General features: G+C 42.2%; 1 protein-coding gene across 2 annotated transcripts in view; it reads right to left on the bottom strand.

Annotated features, from left to right (window-relative positions):
- Positions 1-19,552, bottom strand: part of LOC137563769 (receptor-type tyrosine-protein phosphatase beta-like) — a 120,483-nt gene that overhangs the window by 4,522 nt on the left and 96,409 nt on the right. For both annotated transcript variants that reach the window (XM_068276680.1, XM_068276681.1), the window contains 4 exons: positions 17,409-17,531; positions 14,707-14,870; positions 11,618-11,753; positions 43-163 (listed from right to left, as the gene is read on the bottom strand). In XM_068276680.1, the coding sequence (XP_068132781.1) occupies positions 43-163; positions 11,618-11,753; positions 14,707-14,870; positions 17,409-17,531 (544 nt within the window). The remainder of the gene's footprint in view (positions 1-42; positions 164-11,617; positions 11,754-14,706; positions 14,871-17,408; positions 17,532-19,552) is intronic.

Raw genomic sequence — 19,552 nt, 5'->3', positions numbered from 1 at the left:
GCAGTTTACTGTGTTTTTTAATTTTGCTTTTGAAGTCCTTACCTCTATGGTATTCTGGATTCACATTCTCATATATCGGAAACAAAGGGTTGTCCTGCTCATTGCGTAGCTTTCTGGCTCTCAAGACATCTCGGACACACTGATGTAGATACAAATACTGACACTGGAAAAATAAAAGTATGCCAACATATAATGTTAGTGAACAGACTTGCACCAGTGAGGCCATATCTGTGAAATGTTCTGTGCTTTTTGTTCAAAAGGCTCCTAATTTAATCTGCCCATAAGCCATAATACTAAATAAAATTGGACTGGTATTTTTAATAGTACTTGAGTATCAATGGACTAAAAGAGATCAGGGCCCTTATTCAATTCACTTTTTCTCTCAAGTTCTCTCCTAAAGCCAAACTTGTCAGCACTCTGCAGATGAAAAAGTGCCAATAAGTAAGTTCTCCTCATGGGGGAATCTCATAGCTTTCTTTATTTTTAACAGTGCCACTTAGGGTGCGTACTGACATGCGACTATAGTCGTTTAAAACGATCGTTACCGACGGCATTGCCCGACGATCGTTCATAAAAAGTGCACGAACGATCGTTAAAACGACCGACCAACGAGATATGTCGTTGGTAAAGAATGATCCATTCTGCCAGATCTTTTCCAACGACCATCGTTCAAAAAGTAATGTCTGTACAACGATCGGTCGTTGATCGTTCGTTCTCAAAGCTTTGCACATGCTCAAACAGTTATTTTTCACACTTGTGTTTGAAATCAGTTTATAAATCATGTTGCGCACGCAACGCTCGTTCCAAGATCGTTCGTACACGAACGATGTTCAAAGTAGCCTTTCTTCAAACGATCATCGGCCGATACCTCCTTTAACATCGTTCGTCGTTCAGAACGAACGATCGTTATCGTATGTCTGTACGTACCCTTACTGAATGCCAGTTGCTCAAATCAGCTGTCAAAATAGGGTGGCCAGCCACTATCATTGTACCGATCCTTACCATGGAGTGCTTTTGTAAAGAATAAGGGAAATAATGAGAATCCCCAATGTGGAGATGGGCTAGTCCAAAACCTGTCAGATTTTTACTACCTACTGTAAGCGACAGCAACATAGAAAAAAGGTGATTTATAGTGCATCTAAAGCCCCATCTACACTATGGGACATTGCAGCGATCCGGCGGCTCGATTAGCCGCCGGATCGCCTCTTCCGCGTGCCCGCCAAGTCCCCGCTCGCTGCGCGTGCGCTGCATTCGATTCCCCGCTCGTCCCCGCCGGCGCCGCTTATCTTCCGCTCGATTCCCTGCCATTGTCCCCTCGCGGGGAGCGAGCAGGGAATCGGCGGTGCAGAGATCCGTCCTGTTGGATCTTATCAATCGAGCCGCTGATGCGGCTCGATTGATAAGGAGCATCGCGGCCGCATCTACTCGTGTAGATGCGGCTTTACTCTGGGAGACGTACATCTTATGGATATGTTTTACATTTTACAGTTTTCACAATTGTGGTCCTTTGCATACTATATTTTATTGTTAATCTGAAGTTACTTTAGGAAACTTGCTGGAAGCTACAGTACCAGTATATAGCTTGTGTTAAAGATACTCAAAGCTTGATTTTTACTATTTGTTTCATTGTTTTATAACTGCACAAACCATGAAATAGCTTTTATTGTTTTCTTCACACATTTACAGCTTCAATGGCGGGTTAACTACAATGATGCATTCATTCCACAAGGAGGAGAGATCCTCACATCCATAAGGCTGGGTGCACACTTGTCAGTGCATGAAAGGTTTTCTGACATAACGTTTTTATGTTTTTCTTGCGTTTTGCGTGCATTTTAATGCATCTGCTGTTTGCATATATGCAGGGGCGTACCTGGGTAATATAGAGCCTATGGCAAACACAGAAATTGCACCCCTCCTCCCCGCTCCCTCCCGTTAGAGCCCCCTTTTCGTCTAAAAACAGCATACTTTCTCACATACATGTGTTATGGCTGCCTGTGTTTGTTTTTTTTGACTCGTGACATTGCTGAAGTAACTTTTCTAGAAATATCTCTTCTTCCCTCTCTGTCCTCTTTTCTACTACTGCCATGTACCCCGGATAACGGAATGAATCTGATATGAGATCTAAGTGACGGGGAGGCACGGAGGCAAGCATGGCAGCGCAGCACAAAAGCAGGCATTGCAGCCCAGTACAGAAGCAGGTATGGCGCCCATGGTGGTATGGCGCCCATGGCATAAGCCATGCCTGCACCCCTCTAGATACGCCTCTGCATATATGTATGCGCTTTCCATGCGTTTTTCTATTCCGTTTTATGCAAATCACTAGGAAGACAACAGGAAGCAGAAATACATCAGAAAACATTTTAAAAAACGCATATAAAATGCATGAAATATGCATACAAAACGCATTACATTGCGTCACCATTGACTTTCATTATGTGCGCTTTTGATGTGTTTTTGAAAAATATGCAACAAAACCAGCATTTTTAAAAACACATATTATAAAACGCATACAAAACGCATATCTGTTTTTTATATGCGTTTTTTATGCGACCCATTGACTACCATTGCAGGCAAAAATGCTGCATTTTCCGCAACGCTAGCGTTTCTGCTAAGTGTGTTCCCAGCCTGACATTGCTTGCTATATATATGCAGCAATTGGAAGAGATCACTCTCTTCTTAGAGTTCTGGTTCACCATGAGCTTGCTGGTTAGTCTGTACCTCTCGGTGTTACAAGCCCTACTCAATACAGCCAAATTAATCCATGCCATGCACTGATGAGGATCAAACAATCCGAAACAGTCTGTATGCATGTTGGATTATTCTGGCTCTGTACAAATTAACAAACTGACACATCATTCCATTCCAGCGGTTCTGGAGGGGTGTTTAGCTTCTAAGGGTAACAATGGTTAATTTGCATATATTCAGCAGTGTTGCACTGGGAGACATCTCAGAGCTCACTCCAACCTGAATTATCATAAATTCTTTCTGTTTTAAGAAAGCAAACTTTTGTTTTTCTTAGTAACAGCTGACACACCATGCAAGATAGTTTTATGAATAAATGATATGGAGAGGTCAGAAGTGAGATTAGGTAAACACAGGTATTTCAGTGTAATGCAGGTTGTTAAAAAGGAACTGCAGTGAAACTAACATCATGAAAAAAAGTGCTTAATTGTTACAATAATTATTTTATAAATGATTTAGTCAGTGTTTGTCCATTGTAAAATCTTTCCTCTCTATGATTTACATTCTGAAATGTATCACATGTTGTCATCTTTACTGCTAGCAGGTGAAGTCTATGGAAAGAGAGGATGCATTTTTGTCAGTTGGAAACAGCTGTTATTTTTCCCACAATGCAATAAGACTCCCACAGTGTGATGTCAGCACCCTGGTGCTGACATCACACTGTGGGAGGGGTTTCACCACAAAATCTGCCATACAGAGCCCCCTAATAATCCGTTTGAGAAAAGGAAAAGATTTTTCATGGGAAAGGGGGTATCAGCTACTGATTGGGATGATGCTCAACCCTTGGTTACAGTTCCTTTTTAAAATACTTGAAACATATACAAATAATTTAATAAGGATTGTTTTTTTTACAGGAGTTTTACAGCATTCTTAGTTAGGCCACAATGAGCCAGAATCCCACAGATTTTGTAGGGACTAAAAATCCCCCTCACTAAAAATCTATGCTAATTATGCACATGATAGAGAGCCACTGACAGCTAAGCTTATTATAAAAAATACTTGAGGAATGCTAGTTTTCTTTAAAATTCTTGCTGTGAGATTGATTTTGCATGAAAGTGACGTTTTGTTGTCGCTTGTGGTTAAAATACAAAATGTCAAAATAGATTTGATTCCTGCAGCTAACATTTATTATATTTTCTTATCTGTTTTGTGTTTCTTTAGCCCAGCGTCTGATAAATGCTCCCTTCATGACTGGGGAAGAAACAAATACATTGAAGCGAGGTTTACATGTAAGATGGAGCGGCGGTATGCGTTTTGGTAAATAAGGTTAGGCTAACGTTCTATCACTTGGTCCTAACTCATCTCCACCACTGACAGCTGACATTTGTAATGTTCTACAGAAGAATTGCAGAAGGGAAAGCGATATTAGGAAAGTTTTACGGAGTTTCACAGGAAGAAAGAGAATCAGAAAACTTACAGAAATAAATTGAACAACGGTGGTGTTTTTCTCATTGTGAAAGAAATCTAGCGGATAATTACTCTTGGCTCAGGAGTTACACAGCCCAATTAATTGTGGTCTAGTACACAGGCTGCACAACGTCTCTGGTAGGCATCTTTATTTCCCAGACAATGTACATGCAATGTTTATCACAGTACTTTACACTGCTAATATTTGTCCTATAAGGGAATGAATTCCAGATGGGGTTAGAACAGTGGCGTAACTAGACTGCATAGGGCCCCCCCCCCCCCTGCAAAAATGATAGTATGCGGCCCCCTTGGTCCCCAAACCCCATGAGGGTCACATGATTGGAAGCCAGCAAATGGCAGTAGAGAGTGTTCTGCTGTGAAGCAGCGTCTGGAAGCAGGAAAAAAAATCACAGACACTTCTGCTACTCGCCACTCTGCATGGCGGGAGGAGGTGGCAGGGGTGGTTTTTGGGAGCAAACGGGGAGTTTTTTTTTTTTTTTTGCTAATTGGCCGGTTAGGGATAGGGAGAAGCAGGGACCCCCTAAGCCTCTGAGCCCCCCTGCAATGGCAGGGGTCGCAGGGGTGATTGTTATTCCTTTTGGGTTAGAAGTTAGAGTAAATCTGAAAACAAGAAAATCTGTTACTTACCTATAGAGAGGGAAGGCTCTGGATGCTATTGAGCATTCCCTGCACCCTCCCAGTCCCCTTATTCCAGCGTGGTCAACCTTGTTCTGCATATTTGATCAACAGGTCAAATACACCTTTGCAGACCGTGGGAAGGCTTTGGGAGCAGTTGAGACCCAGAGCCATATGCAATTCACTTTTTCATCTGACTTTTCTCCCAGGAGATAATATTTGATCTTTGATTTGAAATTACTTTTCAGCTCTTTTCAACTAAAAAAGTACCAAAAAGTAGGTGAAATAGTACTATATTTATTATTTTGAGCATTTTCTTGCTTTCTGGTGGCTTAAAAGTGTTTTATTGACACGTTTAAAGATATCACCTAGGAGAAAACTCAGGTGAAAAAGTGAATTGCATATGGCCCTCAGAGTGCTCCTGAAGACAGCAGCTTGGGAACTTCCAAGGGCTCCCAGAGGCACCAGAACTTCACCAGGAGACAGCACTGGGACAAGGGGGTAGAGAGGGGACAGGGAAGGCTCAATAGGACTCAGAGCCATCCCTCTCCATGAGTATGTATTAGAATTTTTTTTTTGCTACAGATTTGTTTAAAGCACACCTGAAGCGAGAGTGATATGGACATACCTCCCAACATTTTAACTACAGAAAACGGGACACTTAGGCCACACCCCTAACCACCCCCCCAACACCTCCTAGTCACGCCCACCACATTTTTTTATATTTTTATTTTAATTAATATTATTAATATTAATATGACTCCCTTTTACTCCCGAAAGGAGGGGGGAGGGGAGCCTGAGGGTGTCTGTGGGTGGGGAGGAGGCGAGAAAAAACCTGATCAAGGCACCAGCCCTGGGGATGCATATGCGGGATGGACGACCGCCGCCATTTCTCCCTCCCTCCATTCTAATGTGCCCCCCAGTGTCGCCCCCCCCCCCCCCCCGCCTGCAGAGTTAAATGCGCAGCGGAGTGGGCTGTCATTTAATCTTACCATTGCCATGCGTTTCAGCTGGTCTTCTCGGCTTCCTGCTTCCTGTGACGTCACAGGAAGCAGGAAGCCGAGAAGACCAGCTGAAACGCACGGCGATAGTAAGATTAAATGACAGCCCGCTCCGCTGCGCATTTAACTCTCCAGGCGGGGGGGGGGATGACACTGGGGGGCACATTAGAATGGAGGGAGAAATGGCGGCGGTCGTCCATCCCGCATATGCATCCCCAGGGCTGGTGCCTCGATCAGGTTTTTTCCCCTCTCTGCCCAGCGGCCGGGACAGAAGGGGGGCAGCGCGGGATGGCGGGAGGGCCCCCCCAAAAAGGGACAGTCCCGACGAAATTGGGACTGTTGGGGACTTTGAGCTGACATATTTCTTTCCTTTTACTTTTTCTTTTTCATATTTCTTTCACTTTACCAGGGCTGTTCTGTTGATCTTCTGCCTCTAAAACTTTTAACCATAACAGACATATACAGTATCTCAGATGTTTCTGACTGAATTCTGACAGGATTAGCTGTATGCTTGTTTCAGGTGGGTGATTTAGACACTACTGCAGCCAAAGAGACCAGCAGAAATGCCAGGCAACTTTTTTAAATGGAAAAAATATGGCAGCTTCAATATCCCTCTCAGTTCAGGGATTCTTTAAGAAAAATGTTTATTGAAATCTCTCTGGGCCCCAGTACAGAAAGTTATGTGTTGTCTGGTGGATTGACTCGGCTGAGCTCTGGCCAAGGGCATTGTTCTTCACACTCACCCCACCTGCTCTGTGCTGCTCTGCCAGCCCTCCTCACCCCTCTATAGCAATAAAGAACAATAAGGGAGCGTGGGACAGCACCCATGAACAGGAGAAGGTGTGCCCAGGCCAACAGCATTCCACACCACTGGAGCTGTTACGTTCAGGAATCAGGTCGAGCAGGCACCACCAATGTAATTAAAGCTTCTTTATTGATCACATCAGGTTAAAAGCAACAATACAACAACAGACGGCTGTTTCGAGCATCCTAGCTCTTTGTCAAGTTGAAAAGACTCAGTCTTTTCAACTGGACAAAGAGCTAGGATGCTCGAAACAGCAGTCTGTCGTTGTATTGCTGCTTTTAACCTGATGTGATCAATAAAGAAGCTTTAATTACATTGGTGGTGCCTGCTCGACCTGATCCCTCCATAGCAACAGAATGCATCTGTAACAGCCCCGGACCCACACTGTGGCCCAAAGGGTCATGTCTTGCTCCCTCCTGGGTAACAGTCCCCGTGCGGGTGTATGAGGCACTAGTCTCTTGGGCAATTTAGAGAAATAAGGGAAGAACTCATGATGGCTGTCATTTCAGTTTTCTGTTACAATCAATTTTGAGTTCAAATCTACAATAGCTTTTGAGTATATGCAATTATATGATCAGTTTTTGATTATATGCAAAATATTCTGTTCTAGTAGTGTGAGAATCGCAGAAAGTATAAGAGTGTTCTGATGTACACTGACTACATTGATAGATGCTTTTAATTCATAATAATTTGAAAATAACATTCAATATATATATATATATATATATATATATATATATATATATATATATATATATATATATATATATATATATATATATATATGAGCATGTGTGTGTTTTCATGTCATACATGTCATACATGTGTGCGTATGTGTGAGTGTGTATGCATGTATCTGTGTACATCTGTGTTTATGTTTTTGTGTGTGTGGTGTATGTGTTTGTGTGTATAAGTGTGCACATGTGTGTGCATGTACAGTATGTATGAGTTTGTACGTGTGTGTGTGTTTGTGTGTGCCTATATAAACATAAAGATCATACAGAAAGCTTACACAGTGCAGTAGGTAGAATGATTTGTTTCCTTCTGTTTTGGCAGCATGCAGAAGCTGCTGCTGACCCGGACTGCTAATGTCCCCCAGGCATGTGTACAGCTGTGTCTCTGTTCTGCAGCTACTGAAATACATTGTGACACCTGGGACTTTCCTGTAACATGCAGGTAAACAGAATGGAGAGAGCTGTTCATTTTAGTTGTGCTTGTAACCTCCTCAGCGTTACGATGCTCAGAAGATTTTGCATTGTCCGTGCTCCCCCGCCCTTATTTATTAATTTAAATGTGTCATTTTCATACTAGCTACCACTAGGTTAGCTAGTATTGTTTGCCGGCACCTCACAAAGCCCCCCGATTGCCTGCTGGATACATTACCATGCCGGGATCCAGCGATCGAGCAGCCTACCCGCTCAGTTCCAGTCTTCACTATGGGGAGGATCGTACATGACGTCATGATGTCACTGACATCATGCGCAGTCCCGATCCTCCCCATAGTGAGGACTGGAGCTGAGCTGGAGACTGCTCGATCGCTGGATCCCGGCATGGTAATGTTTCCAGCGGGCGATCGGGGGTGCCGGCACACAATACTAGCTAGCCTAGTGCTAGCTATTATCTAAATGACATACTAAAAGAAATAAATTCATTCCGGCGGGTCCCGATGGGCAGTAAAACCTCTGCAGCGGTATGCCCGACACAGTGTCAGCCATACCGCTAAGGAGGTTAACTGAGCCCATTAAATGTTGTCTCTGCCACAATTCATGTAAGACTTTACCAGTAAACCAGTGTTTCAGTATGCAGAAAATAAAGCACAAACACTTGGGTTACATCATAAACCAATTCCAATACTTTTAACATGAATGCTTTCATGCTTAGATACAACTTACCTTAATGATTATTATCAATATATCTGTGAGTCTAATGACATTGTCTATCATTATTAAAGTGTACCAGTGAGTAAACCAAAACAAGCAAAAGTTACATACTTACCTCAGTAGACGGTAGCCTCTGAGTAATCCAAAGGCTTCCCCCATCCTCGTCATCCCTACCTTTCCAGGGTTGAGACCCTCCGTACATATTCCACAAGGGCTTATTGAAGCCTTGTACATGCAGCTGCACGGAGACACTCACGCATGGCCTTTTACTCCATGCACAGGCAACTCTATGGTACTGCATAGGCCATGATTGTGCCTGCACAGTGCGGTCCCACCCATGCACGGACACAGGGGCGTAACTAGAGTGGGACAGCCCCTGCGGGGGGGGGGGCAGAGGTGTGAGGAGCCCCAACTACTAACCTTCCTTTTCTCTGATACTCAGATTGGGTGTTTTTGTGACAACACATGTTATAGGTGTGAAGATCCTGATGACCACACTTGTTTTATGACCTTGTAAGATGGGCCCCCAGGTTGTGAGGGTCACCAAGAAGAAGCAAGGGAAGGGTTGTAAACATTAATGGGCCCCATCAATGTTTTGCTGGGGTACCCCATGATTTGTAGTTACGCCCCTGCACGGATGGGAGGGCATCGGAGAAGAAGTAGAGGGTCCTGGAGAGCAGCAGTGTTGTGCAGGAGAATCCGAGAAGCCTCTGCATCATCCAGAGGCTTCCCTCTACTGAGGTAGTTACAGGCCCGGTCCGCCCATGATGCCAATTGAGGCGGCTTCCTCAGGCGGCAGAAGTCTGGGGACAGCACCAGGAAGAAACAGGAAGTGCCTGGCCAACCTATGCTGGGGGCAACTGTACCTAGCTAACATATACTGGGGCAACTGTACCTGGCTACCAATACTGGGGGCACCTATACCTGTCTACCTACCTATACTGAGGGTGTCTTTTTGTGGGGCGCACCGCAGCTATAACGTGCGGTGCAAATTGCTGTGCGATCATTCCATTTGCGGGGGGGCACATCCTGACAAGTTTGCCTCTGGCAGCAAAAAAAGTCTAGAGCCAGCCCTGGGTAGTTATCTAACTTTTTTTCCTCACAGATTTACTTTTAAGCCAAGGAAAAAAATATTTGAATTGTGCGATAAGGATTTAGACACTCTTCCAAGGTTTAATTGATGTTTGTGATTCAATTAGGGAGAATTTTCAGGAAGTGACAAGACGTCACACCAATAAATAGTGTCTGAGTTTTAGAGTGAGGCTGGATTGGGGGTGTTTGTAGACTGGGCAGGATGAAATCTTGTGATAGTTCAGGTAAGACATCTGCTATTTCAGAAAACTGCAGTGTATGGTGATAAGTACAGAGTGTCTATCCATTTTTCTAGGAAATGATCCTATGGGTAAAGATGGATGTTTATGCAGAGGAAAAAAATGAAGGAACAGCTAAATGCCAAGTGTTGATACAGAATTCTTTGTGCTATAAATCTGCCAATAGCACATGACTAGGCTGCTCAGCAATTATGCAGACAACATGGATTACGAAAAGGTAATACTGTATACTGCTACAAAATGGTGTATATTATTTCTGTAATATAGGGCAATAGCATAGCATTCTGGAAGTGTGATGAAGAGAACTAGGATAACAGTTATCTACTTCCTTAAAACGCTAAGGGCACTTTTACACCAGCAGGTGAAACCTGCAGTATGTTACCCTATTTTGCTGCAAGGGCCCGCAAAAGCAAAGTCTATGAAGACTTTCACACCTATTGCAATCTTATTGCGGTGCGCCGGAAGTATCTGATCTCCTGCCAGGGCTGTAGTGTGTTACCACAAACATTGCACTTAAGGCACGGTGCTTTAGGGTAATGAAAGTCTAGACGACGGAGTGCGGTGCATCACGGCACACATGCATAGACCAATGGGAATCTTAGAGACATACTTCCTGTACAGCAGAACTTTACTCAATATAACTTTATGAATACAATTGCTTGTTTTTTTTTTCAATAACACTTTATAACTTATTTAGTCACTGTTTGCCCACTGTAAGATCTTTCCTTAGGCCTGGCTAGCATTTGCAATTGGAGTAGCAATTTTCTGAGTGATTTGAAGAATTGCCTGCCTTCCCTCAATTGAATTTGCCCAAAAATTCTGCATGCAGCGCGTTTGCCACTTATGTAGTGGAATCACCAACACTGGTTTCCACTGCCGTAGCGCTTTGCTGATCACCAGCGATCGGCAAACATGCTCAAATGCCCTCTTACTGGGCCACAGCTCTCAGGCTCAACACACACCATTCAATCTTGGTTGTTCAATCTTACCACTTTCATGTAGTATAAGAGCTTATCCAATCAATCATTCAAGGTATTTTCAATCTGTTGGCCCTTATACTACATAGATTTGGTAAATCTGTACAACCAAGATTGTATGGTGTGTGCTGAGCTTAAATCTGATTTACATTCTCAAAGTGAACCTCCAGACTAAAAATCTACTCAGCAGCACTGAAAAGGCTTGGTGTTTCTATAACAGTTTCACAGCATCAGAACTTTATTTTTCTTACCCAAACCTCATTTTTATCTGCACAGAAGAAAACTGCCTGGGCATTATTCCCCTAATGCTTTGCAAAGCATAATGGGATTATTGAAGATGTGGTTCTCGTTCTGCGGTTTTGGCGCAATTTTTGAAAATTTATTTTGAATTTGAGATTTGAAGCCTAGCGTGTGCAGCTGGGACGGGTTATCAGGAAGACACAAGACAGACTGAACCGTGTCTTGTGCTCCCTGTCACTTCCTTTCAACCAAAAAGATGGCTGCCCCCATGAAATCACAAACATTTGCCTTTTCTTTTAAAACAGGGTAGGTAAGAGATCATATTACTTAGCTATTTCAATTAACATAACTAACGTAACTTAATGACAGTATGTTTGTTTAGGCTGAAGTTTCTCTTTAAGTTTATTACATGTAGCAACATCTTCAGTGCTGGCAAGGTGCATCACTATGGAATGTTTTGTTGTGTGGTTCCCAAGTGAACAGAAACAACGGTTGGTGTCCCAGAGTGCACTGGGAGATAAGAAATAATAGAGGAAGCTCTTTCTACAGTTTGTATATATTTTGCACATGACGCCTTCCTATGATCTGTTGTGCTTACCTCTGTCTGCACCATATGAACACGGTGAAGCCGGAGATCATACACTGCTCCATAAATGTCCACTGAATCTTTTGTATCCACTTGCTGAAGAAGCCTGTCCAGAGCAATAAATGTCCCTGTTCTGCCAACACCAGCACTGTAAACATAGGAATAAACATGAGACCTCACTTAGAATAGTACTTATGGATGCAAGAAACTCTGGAATCAATTACATTTGTGTAGTATAATAAGCTCTTATAGTATACATGCAATGCACCTCTATGCAACATGCTATGAGATGTTTTACTTTGCAGAACAGGACAATGCTTAAAGAACAAGCGACACCCATGCTAACCTAGAAATAAAAAAACACATATATAAGTAAATAAATACTACTTCTACTTACATAACAGATGTATTGTGCTATCCACGTAATGATTCCTGTGAATTTTATAAAGGAAAAGCAGAAAATCCTATTCTAGGCAGTGGCCATATTGCCAAGCTAATGCTGACATCATATCCTCCCTGACTCTTGTTTTCCCCCCTCCCTTCTCTTGCTAATTGTGTATTCATTAGCTGCCCTCCTCCCAGAGTTTTCGGACACTCCCACTGAGGTGTATACTAACAACTGAACTGTCTTTTTATTTACACATTCAATCACTGAGTCACCTCAGGCTTGCTTGTAAACACAAGTAATCAGAGCGTGTTTCTGATAAGCAGCTAGGCAGAGAAATAAATGGAAGAGGAGGAATATATTATAGATAAAAAGAACTCCCAGCATTCAACTCTTTGGCACTAGGGCCAGTGCTTCTAAAGTATGTGATAACTACAAATCATAACAGCAGAAACAGTTTTGCAAGTTTTGAATGCAGGACTAGCATCTTTATCACTTAATACACTCAGACCAGTTGCTGTTGAAATTTGATTTTTATGGTGACAATACTGCTTTAAAGTCCTAGTTAACCTTTGATTTCATAAATTTATTAGTAAATGCACGAAAAAATCAATTTGTTGCATGCGCAGAAGCAGGATGGGTTGCTCAACATTACGCAGGGGAAAAGCAGAAACTGAACCACAGCAGAACTGCAGCAAATGACACAAACACTTGTAGGGGCTGGGAGTAGCCCCATGTAAGTAACACTTTCATAGCAGAATTTGGCAGGAAGAGGAGGGAATTGCTTTGTTCAGTTTTAGTGGGGACTCAATGCAGTAGAACCCCAAAAGTGATTCTAACCAATATGAGCACTATTGCAAAATTCATATAGTGGCCCTGAATTGTTTTCTTTCAACAAAAGTTGATTTCGTATGTGTTCTGTGTAGTAAGTGTTAACAGAAGTTTCAATAAGGAGGCTGAGCTGAGAAACCTGCAAGTCATTTCTCTTGAAGATTCCTTGTCAGCTCCTTTCATCTTTGTACAGTTCATTTATATGTCAGGCCACCGTTTTAATGACAGATGTCAGACACAGTATATTGATGAAGACACAATGACACTCACAGACAAATCAACTGCTATGTGATTGTCCTCCAGTCTGACGCCTCCAGCAACTGGCATTCACTATTTACCATACTTCAATACCATGTATGTTGCTTTCAGGATATTAAATTGTTAGCATACCTATATTTAAGTAAGGTTAAATGTCTTTAAATGAGGATGTGATCAATAATGTTAAGCAATATATACTTTATTGTTGCTTCAGTTTGGGATTGATTTCTATTTTTTGTTGAAAGTACCTATGTTCAGTTTGAAGTTCAGTTCTAAAGACATCACTGACACTCAGGCACCAAGTAAGATCCCTGCCAGTGTGGTTCTGGGAGAAGTTGCCATTGTGCAGTAAAGGCTCTGCAGGCCATAGCGCACACTGCAGATGATTTAAGGAGAGGAACGTCAGGCTCTTAGTATATTGGCAACATACATTTCTGACTTTCCTTTAACCAGCCACAGTAAATAGAATCTATGTTGCATCTGTGGCCCTGTAACTATGATGGGCCGCAGTGTACCACGGTCCCGAGCCGATCGCTGTACCTGGAGGAAGTGAACTCAGCTGTCATGTGACATGAAGATCAAAGACCATGCTGAGAATCCCCTATGAGGAGATGGGGTAATCCTAAACCTGTTGGTTCTGTCAAATTTCTCTTACCTACAGTAAGTGACAGCAATATGGTAGAAAAGTCATTTACGGCACATTTTAACCACTTGATTTTTTTCCCCTTGTGGACCAGAGCAATTTTCACCTGTCAGCGCTCCTCTCTTTCTTTCGCCTATAACTTAGTTACTACTAATCACAGCGTAATGATCTATATCTTGTTTTTCTCGCCACCAATTAGCCTTTTTTTGGGAGGTACAGTATGCCAAGAATTATTTTATCCTAAATGCATTTTAACATGAATAATAAGAAAAAAATTCAAAAAATGCATTATTTTTCAGTTTTTGGCCATTATAGTGTTAAAATAAAACGTCCTACTGTGGATAAAAGCCACACATTTTATTTGCCCGTTTGTCCTGGTTATTGCAACTTTTAAGAAAGTTCCCTAGTACAATGTATGGTGCCAATATTTTATTTGGAAATAAAGGTGCATTTTCTCAAGTTTGCGTCCATCATTAATTACAAGCCCATAAATTAAAAATTAATAGTAATATACCGCCTTGACATACATTTTTAAAAAGTTCAGTACCAAAAGTAACGTACCTGTGGTTCCGTTCAATAACTTCCCCTCTAAGCGGTGGTAGCGGCGGCGCGCACGGGCTAACGGGAGCGAGCATCGGCTGCATGCTGCTGCAGACTTGTATTCACGGCCCTGGTGCATCCTGTCAATTTTGCAGGGCCGTGAATATACTGCATGCAGCAAGTAGTTAATTTGGAATAAAAAGGATTCTTATTTTTATGTGTTTACATGTATTTTAAAGTTTACAGTTTTTCACGATAGTGGTCCTTTAAGTGTATGAGGGACATATGACTATGGCAGTTATAAATTATGAGCGACTGTAAGGGACAGTTAGTGACAAAACATAATATTCTGTAAAGTGCTGCGGAAAAGGTCAGCATTGTATAAATAAAAAATAACCAAATAAAGCAACAGTTGTTTAATAATTTAAAAAGTTTCAGCCATACCTGCAATGAACAGCGGTAGGACCAGTTCCTGGCGTCCTGTTTATATAGTCTCTGACTGTTCTCACAAACTGAATCAAAGACTGAGTGGTTTCCGGGACTCCGTGATCAGGCCAAACTGTGTAATGGAAATGACGGACCAGTCTGGCAGCATCCAGCTGATCTTCCTGCAGGTACAGAGAGAACTTTGTAACATATGTCAATGAATGACTTCTGTACTTTAGAGGGTTTCTTATGCAAAAAAAACAAAATGTAAAAGACTAGTAATCATAAATACTGTTTTGATAGATATAGATATAGGCATAAAAATATAATTTAAAAGAATCAATTCAGGTACTCTCACAAATGAGCTGTATTGAAATGCTTACAAAATAAACTTTTTTTATTAGATTATTTTCAGATTTAACACCCTGTTTTTTTTTTTACTATACCTGAATACCTAGCAAAATGATGATTAAAGCAGAACTGGCAGCCAGAACTGTTTGTTAAAGGAACATTATCAAACCAAGTGTTCTAAAATGACAATGTACAAATAATGTCTAAGCAGCTGCGTAAACATTTTCCTACTTTTTATTTTACATATCAGAGGCAAAAGCTGTAATTCATTGTGTGTAGATTTTAGCTACATTTGTAATGTCTTTGGATAGGATTTGCTTAGGTCAGTGATCTGCAAACTTGGCTCTTCAGCTGTTAAGAAACTACAAGTTCCACAATGCATTTGCCTTTATGAATTATGACTGTGGCTGTCAGACTCCTGCAATGCATTGTGGGACTTATAGTTTCTTAACAGCTGGAGACTCAAGTTTGCAGATCACTGGCATAGGTGAATCTCTGCAGTCTGACATGCAGTAATATTGAAGCAGAGTTATATGAAATTATTCTGGTATCAGATTTCACGCACTACAATATTACAAATGTTTATGTTGCACATAAAAGCTTTTTCTTGTGTGTTTCGCTGTTTACTTTACTGATAACCTTCATTACCTTTTGCCGGTAACATGAAAGGAAGTTAGTACACCTTTATAATGGCAACACAGTAATAAAAATCATTTTCAGTTCTGTGAATAAGACATTATAACCTTATCAGGTTTTTATTGCTGCTTGTGCTACCATTGGAGAGATTCACTCACTTCCTGTTAATGGTAACACTACTACGAGGGAAAATCTCTTACAAACTATTTGTTAGTGAATATGCATAACATTTGCATTATTATGTTTTGAACATAGTTACTAATGTTTTGCAAATGCCATTTCCAGAAAAGGTTTTAATAGCTTTTTTTTTATTGGTACTGTCCAATATGATATATTAGATTTAACTTGAATTGCTCATTTAACCGTAGTACTGTATGTATTTTTGTACTGTATGTCTGCTTTTGCTAACATGGAACTGCAGAACTGCTAGCTTCCTGTACGCTGTAGATTTAGTTGGTGGGTTGGTCAATCAGGAGTGACCACGTGACTCTCAAAGTAGAAAGAACAATAGTGTGCACACTATATTTCCCAGCTGAAAGTGGTGGTAAAGTGGAGTGACAAGCGAGAGATACACCTGTTTCTTTAGCTTCACACCTCATTTATATTCTCTTTTGTGAACAAGGGATAAGCTTGTGTCAGTTACTATGCTGCTGTAGACAACCTACCACAGACCTGTACTTCACAGGAAGTGGAACTTCACGAACTCACTTCCTGAACAGGAAGTCAGTGCAGAGGTGTTGTTATATTGTTATGGATTCCTACATATCTGCAGCTCTAAAACAGATGTTTCAACTTAAAACTGCAGGGCCTAAAGTAATAATTCTTACACTAAAAAACCTGTATAGTTTCAGAATGTCAGCGTATTATGTATAGCATCATTAAGGAAAATTCTGCTATGATGCACAACTCTGCACCTGCAAGGAACAAAATAGGTACCTCCCCAATAGGTTCACAATGGTCCCCAGCCCTTATTTTATTTACTTTGCCAGTGTATGGGTCTAGTGTGTGCTGCATTGTAACAATTTCCCCTCCCACTGCTTCTGATCACCGGAATAATGCAAACAGTAAGAAGGTTCTGTTAATTGAAAGATGCACCCTTTACCTTCCCATACTGCCTATTATCAAAAGAGGTCAGATGTAGTGGCTGTCTTTAAAGATTCAGTCACTTTAACATGTAGACATCTGGTTAGTAAAGAAGTAGAGGACCGGGCAATATTGGCAGTCCTGGGAAGGTGGGCATTTAATTTTTGGATCTAGAGTTCTGCTCCAAGTAAATAACAAATCACTGTATGATAGTCTACATTACTTAAAACATTCTCCATGAACAGTAAAAATGACATCCTTGCACAACTGCTTATCTTTGAATACTGCTTTTTATCACTTCATAGAGCAGCTGTGTACTTCTCAGCCATCATTTTCTTTTAGCTGCAATTTGTGCTGTCATATATAAATGTCACAGCACAGACATGGCAGCCGCCCCATCGCTCAGCCTTTTTAGTGAGTCCTAGAGAGGATTCCAAATTTCAGAAAAGAAGTGTTCTGACCTTTTACTAAATATTGGGCCCTCCTTTCCAAGAGCCAAATGCACACATCATCTTGATAGATGACTGAAAGGTATTGAAAAATAAGAATTATATATCGTATATTCTGGCATTGATTTTGTGTGCTTGATTAATGAGACTGAGAAGAAGCAGTGGAAACTTGCACCCTATTTAATCTCAGAAACTTCTTACACTGCAGATCTTGAATTCTCTTATGGTCCATTCAGGTAGCACAGACTCTGACAGCATCTGGACGATGAGGTCCCCATAATATAAAGAGTCTTGGTCGAAAGGCCAGTAATGGTCACATTTTACCTGTAAAGAGAAGAATGAATAAGGATAAACAATGATTAATCACAAATGTTTGTTCTATAACGTACTAACATCACTCAAAAAAAGGGTCACTGCAAAACACAGTATAGCAAAAGTAACAGTAGTGTAGTACTAGCACTACATGAATAAAATTTCTATTTATACAGCACAGTCCTTAGAATTTGGCATCAGCAGGGATCGCCTGATGCCGGATACATGCGCTTGCCGGTTGCTTGAACAACCACCCTAAAAAGCACAAATCTCCACCCCTAAATACTTACCAAGCCTCCAGCCACATCTAGCAGCCTTCTTGCAGCTCCTAGCAGCACCTAGCGGCTTTCCAGCTTTCCCCATGCATGCATTGGGTCAGGTGACACGCTGTAACGAATGTGGAATCGTCTCCATGGTCAGCGCACCAGACGTGCGCTGACACGGCGGATTTCCTCCACAAGCGTATAAATTTGCAGGAACCCAGCAGTAGGTGCAATGCACCTGCAGAGGAAAATTCCTGACGGCAGGTGGAGTGCAGAGGAACAGCTCCTCTGCTCTACCACACACGCCAGACAGGAATTGTACGAAGGGAAGAACCGTAATCGCAAGAGAAGCGATTGAGAGTGAGCACAGAGACGGATTGTGTGTGTGTGCATAAAACTAGTCACCAACCCGCGACTGTGCACACACCACAGCAGATACGAAGCAGGAACGCGATCGCGAGAGGTGCGATCGCCAGACATGACACAAGGCTACAGCAAGGTGGAGCACGAGAGTAGCAAAGGCACAGTAAATCATACAATGAGGAGATACGGAAAATAACAAACGCTAGCTAACTGCGAACACCGCACTCATTCGCAACAGTGCACGCGGTTATGCACGGTCTCCACGTGATAAGCACAATAGAGACAAGCACGCCTAACTAACCATCGACAGACAAACATGAAACAGAGGACGCGAACGCTTGCTTAATGGTTACCTCACCGAGCCTCCAGCAAGCGTCCGTAGCAGACAAGACAGACACATGAAAACAGGGACACGCGAGAGATAGGATCCACAGCACTAGCGAGAAGCGAGTGCGATCCAGGTACAGAGTAGCAGAACAGAAGGATCCACAGCACTAGCAAAAAGTGGCTAGCGCGATCCCAGGAGACAGGACAGAAGAGATAGCTGGTAGCAACCGCTGCACCAGCTATACTCCAAGAACAGAGATCAGAACCATTTCCTGTCGACCACCGCTGGGACAGGACAACAGCAACAGAACAAACAAACAGATAAACAATCCTAACTGTACTTAGGGAATCTGCCTAGCACAGTTTCCAGAAAATTACTCTAAGCTGATCTTCAAACCAAGAGCATGGCTGACACTCTCCCGAGTGTTTCACAGGAAGACTCCTTATGACCAGCCAAGCATTGTGGGAAAGACATAGTACTTATAGTACACGCCTCCAATGAATGTGGCCAGGCAATTTGCATGACAACGTATGCAAATTCCTCTGCAAGCACAAGCTGCAAAACTGACAGAAGCTCTTCTTTCCAGAGTCCTGCAGCATGCAAACCTACACAATGGTCAAAAGGCTGCCTGCCTGCACAGGCAGCTGAGCAAATCATCACAGTACCCCCCCCCCCCCCCTCCAGGGTTGAATTCCAGACGACCCTCAAAACTGCTATTAGCAACAGACTCAAACTGAAGACTCATGAAGGTCGGGGCAGCCCGACAAGGTCCAATTCCAGAGTCAGTCCACCCGAAACCGACCTAATCGGAAACAGAAGCCACCGAAACATGCCCATCAGCACTACAAGTCTCAGCGTAACACCCATCAGGACTGTGGATACCAGAGAAGAAGCCATCGACACCCTCCAGACAATACCCACCACCTTCCAAGGAGCGTCCGAAAATACCAAATCTGCCACAAAACCTGTTCGAAGTGTCTCTTTCAAAACAAAAGCCGCTGTTGATTGTATTCAGGGTACCAAGCAAAACTTCTCCCGGAATCTCCCAGAACCTTTTGAACCTCCACAGAGATCCTAAA

This window comes from Hyperolius riggenbachi, chromosome 3 (assembly GCF_040937935.1).
Source record: "Hyperolius riggenbachi isolate aHypRig1 chromosome 3, aHypRig1.pri, whole genome shotgun sequence".
NCBI lineage: Eukaryota > Metazoa > Chordata > Amphibia > Anura > Hyperoliidae > Hyperolius > Hyperolius riggenbachi.
The sequence above is the reverse complement of the archived record's forward strand: the minus strand, read 5'-3'. Positions and strand labels throughout refer to the sequence as shown.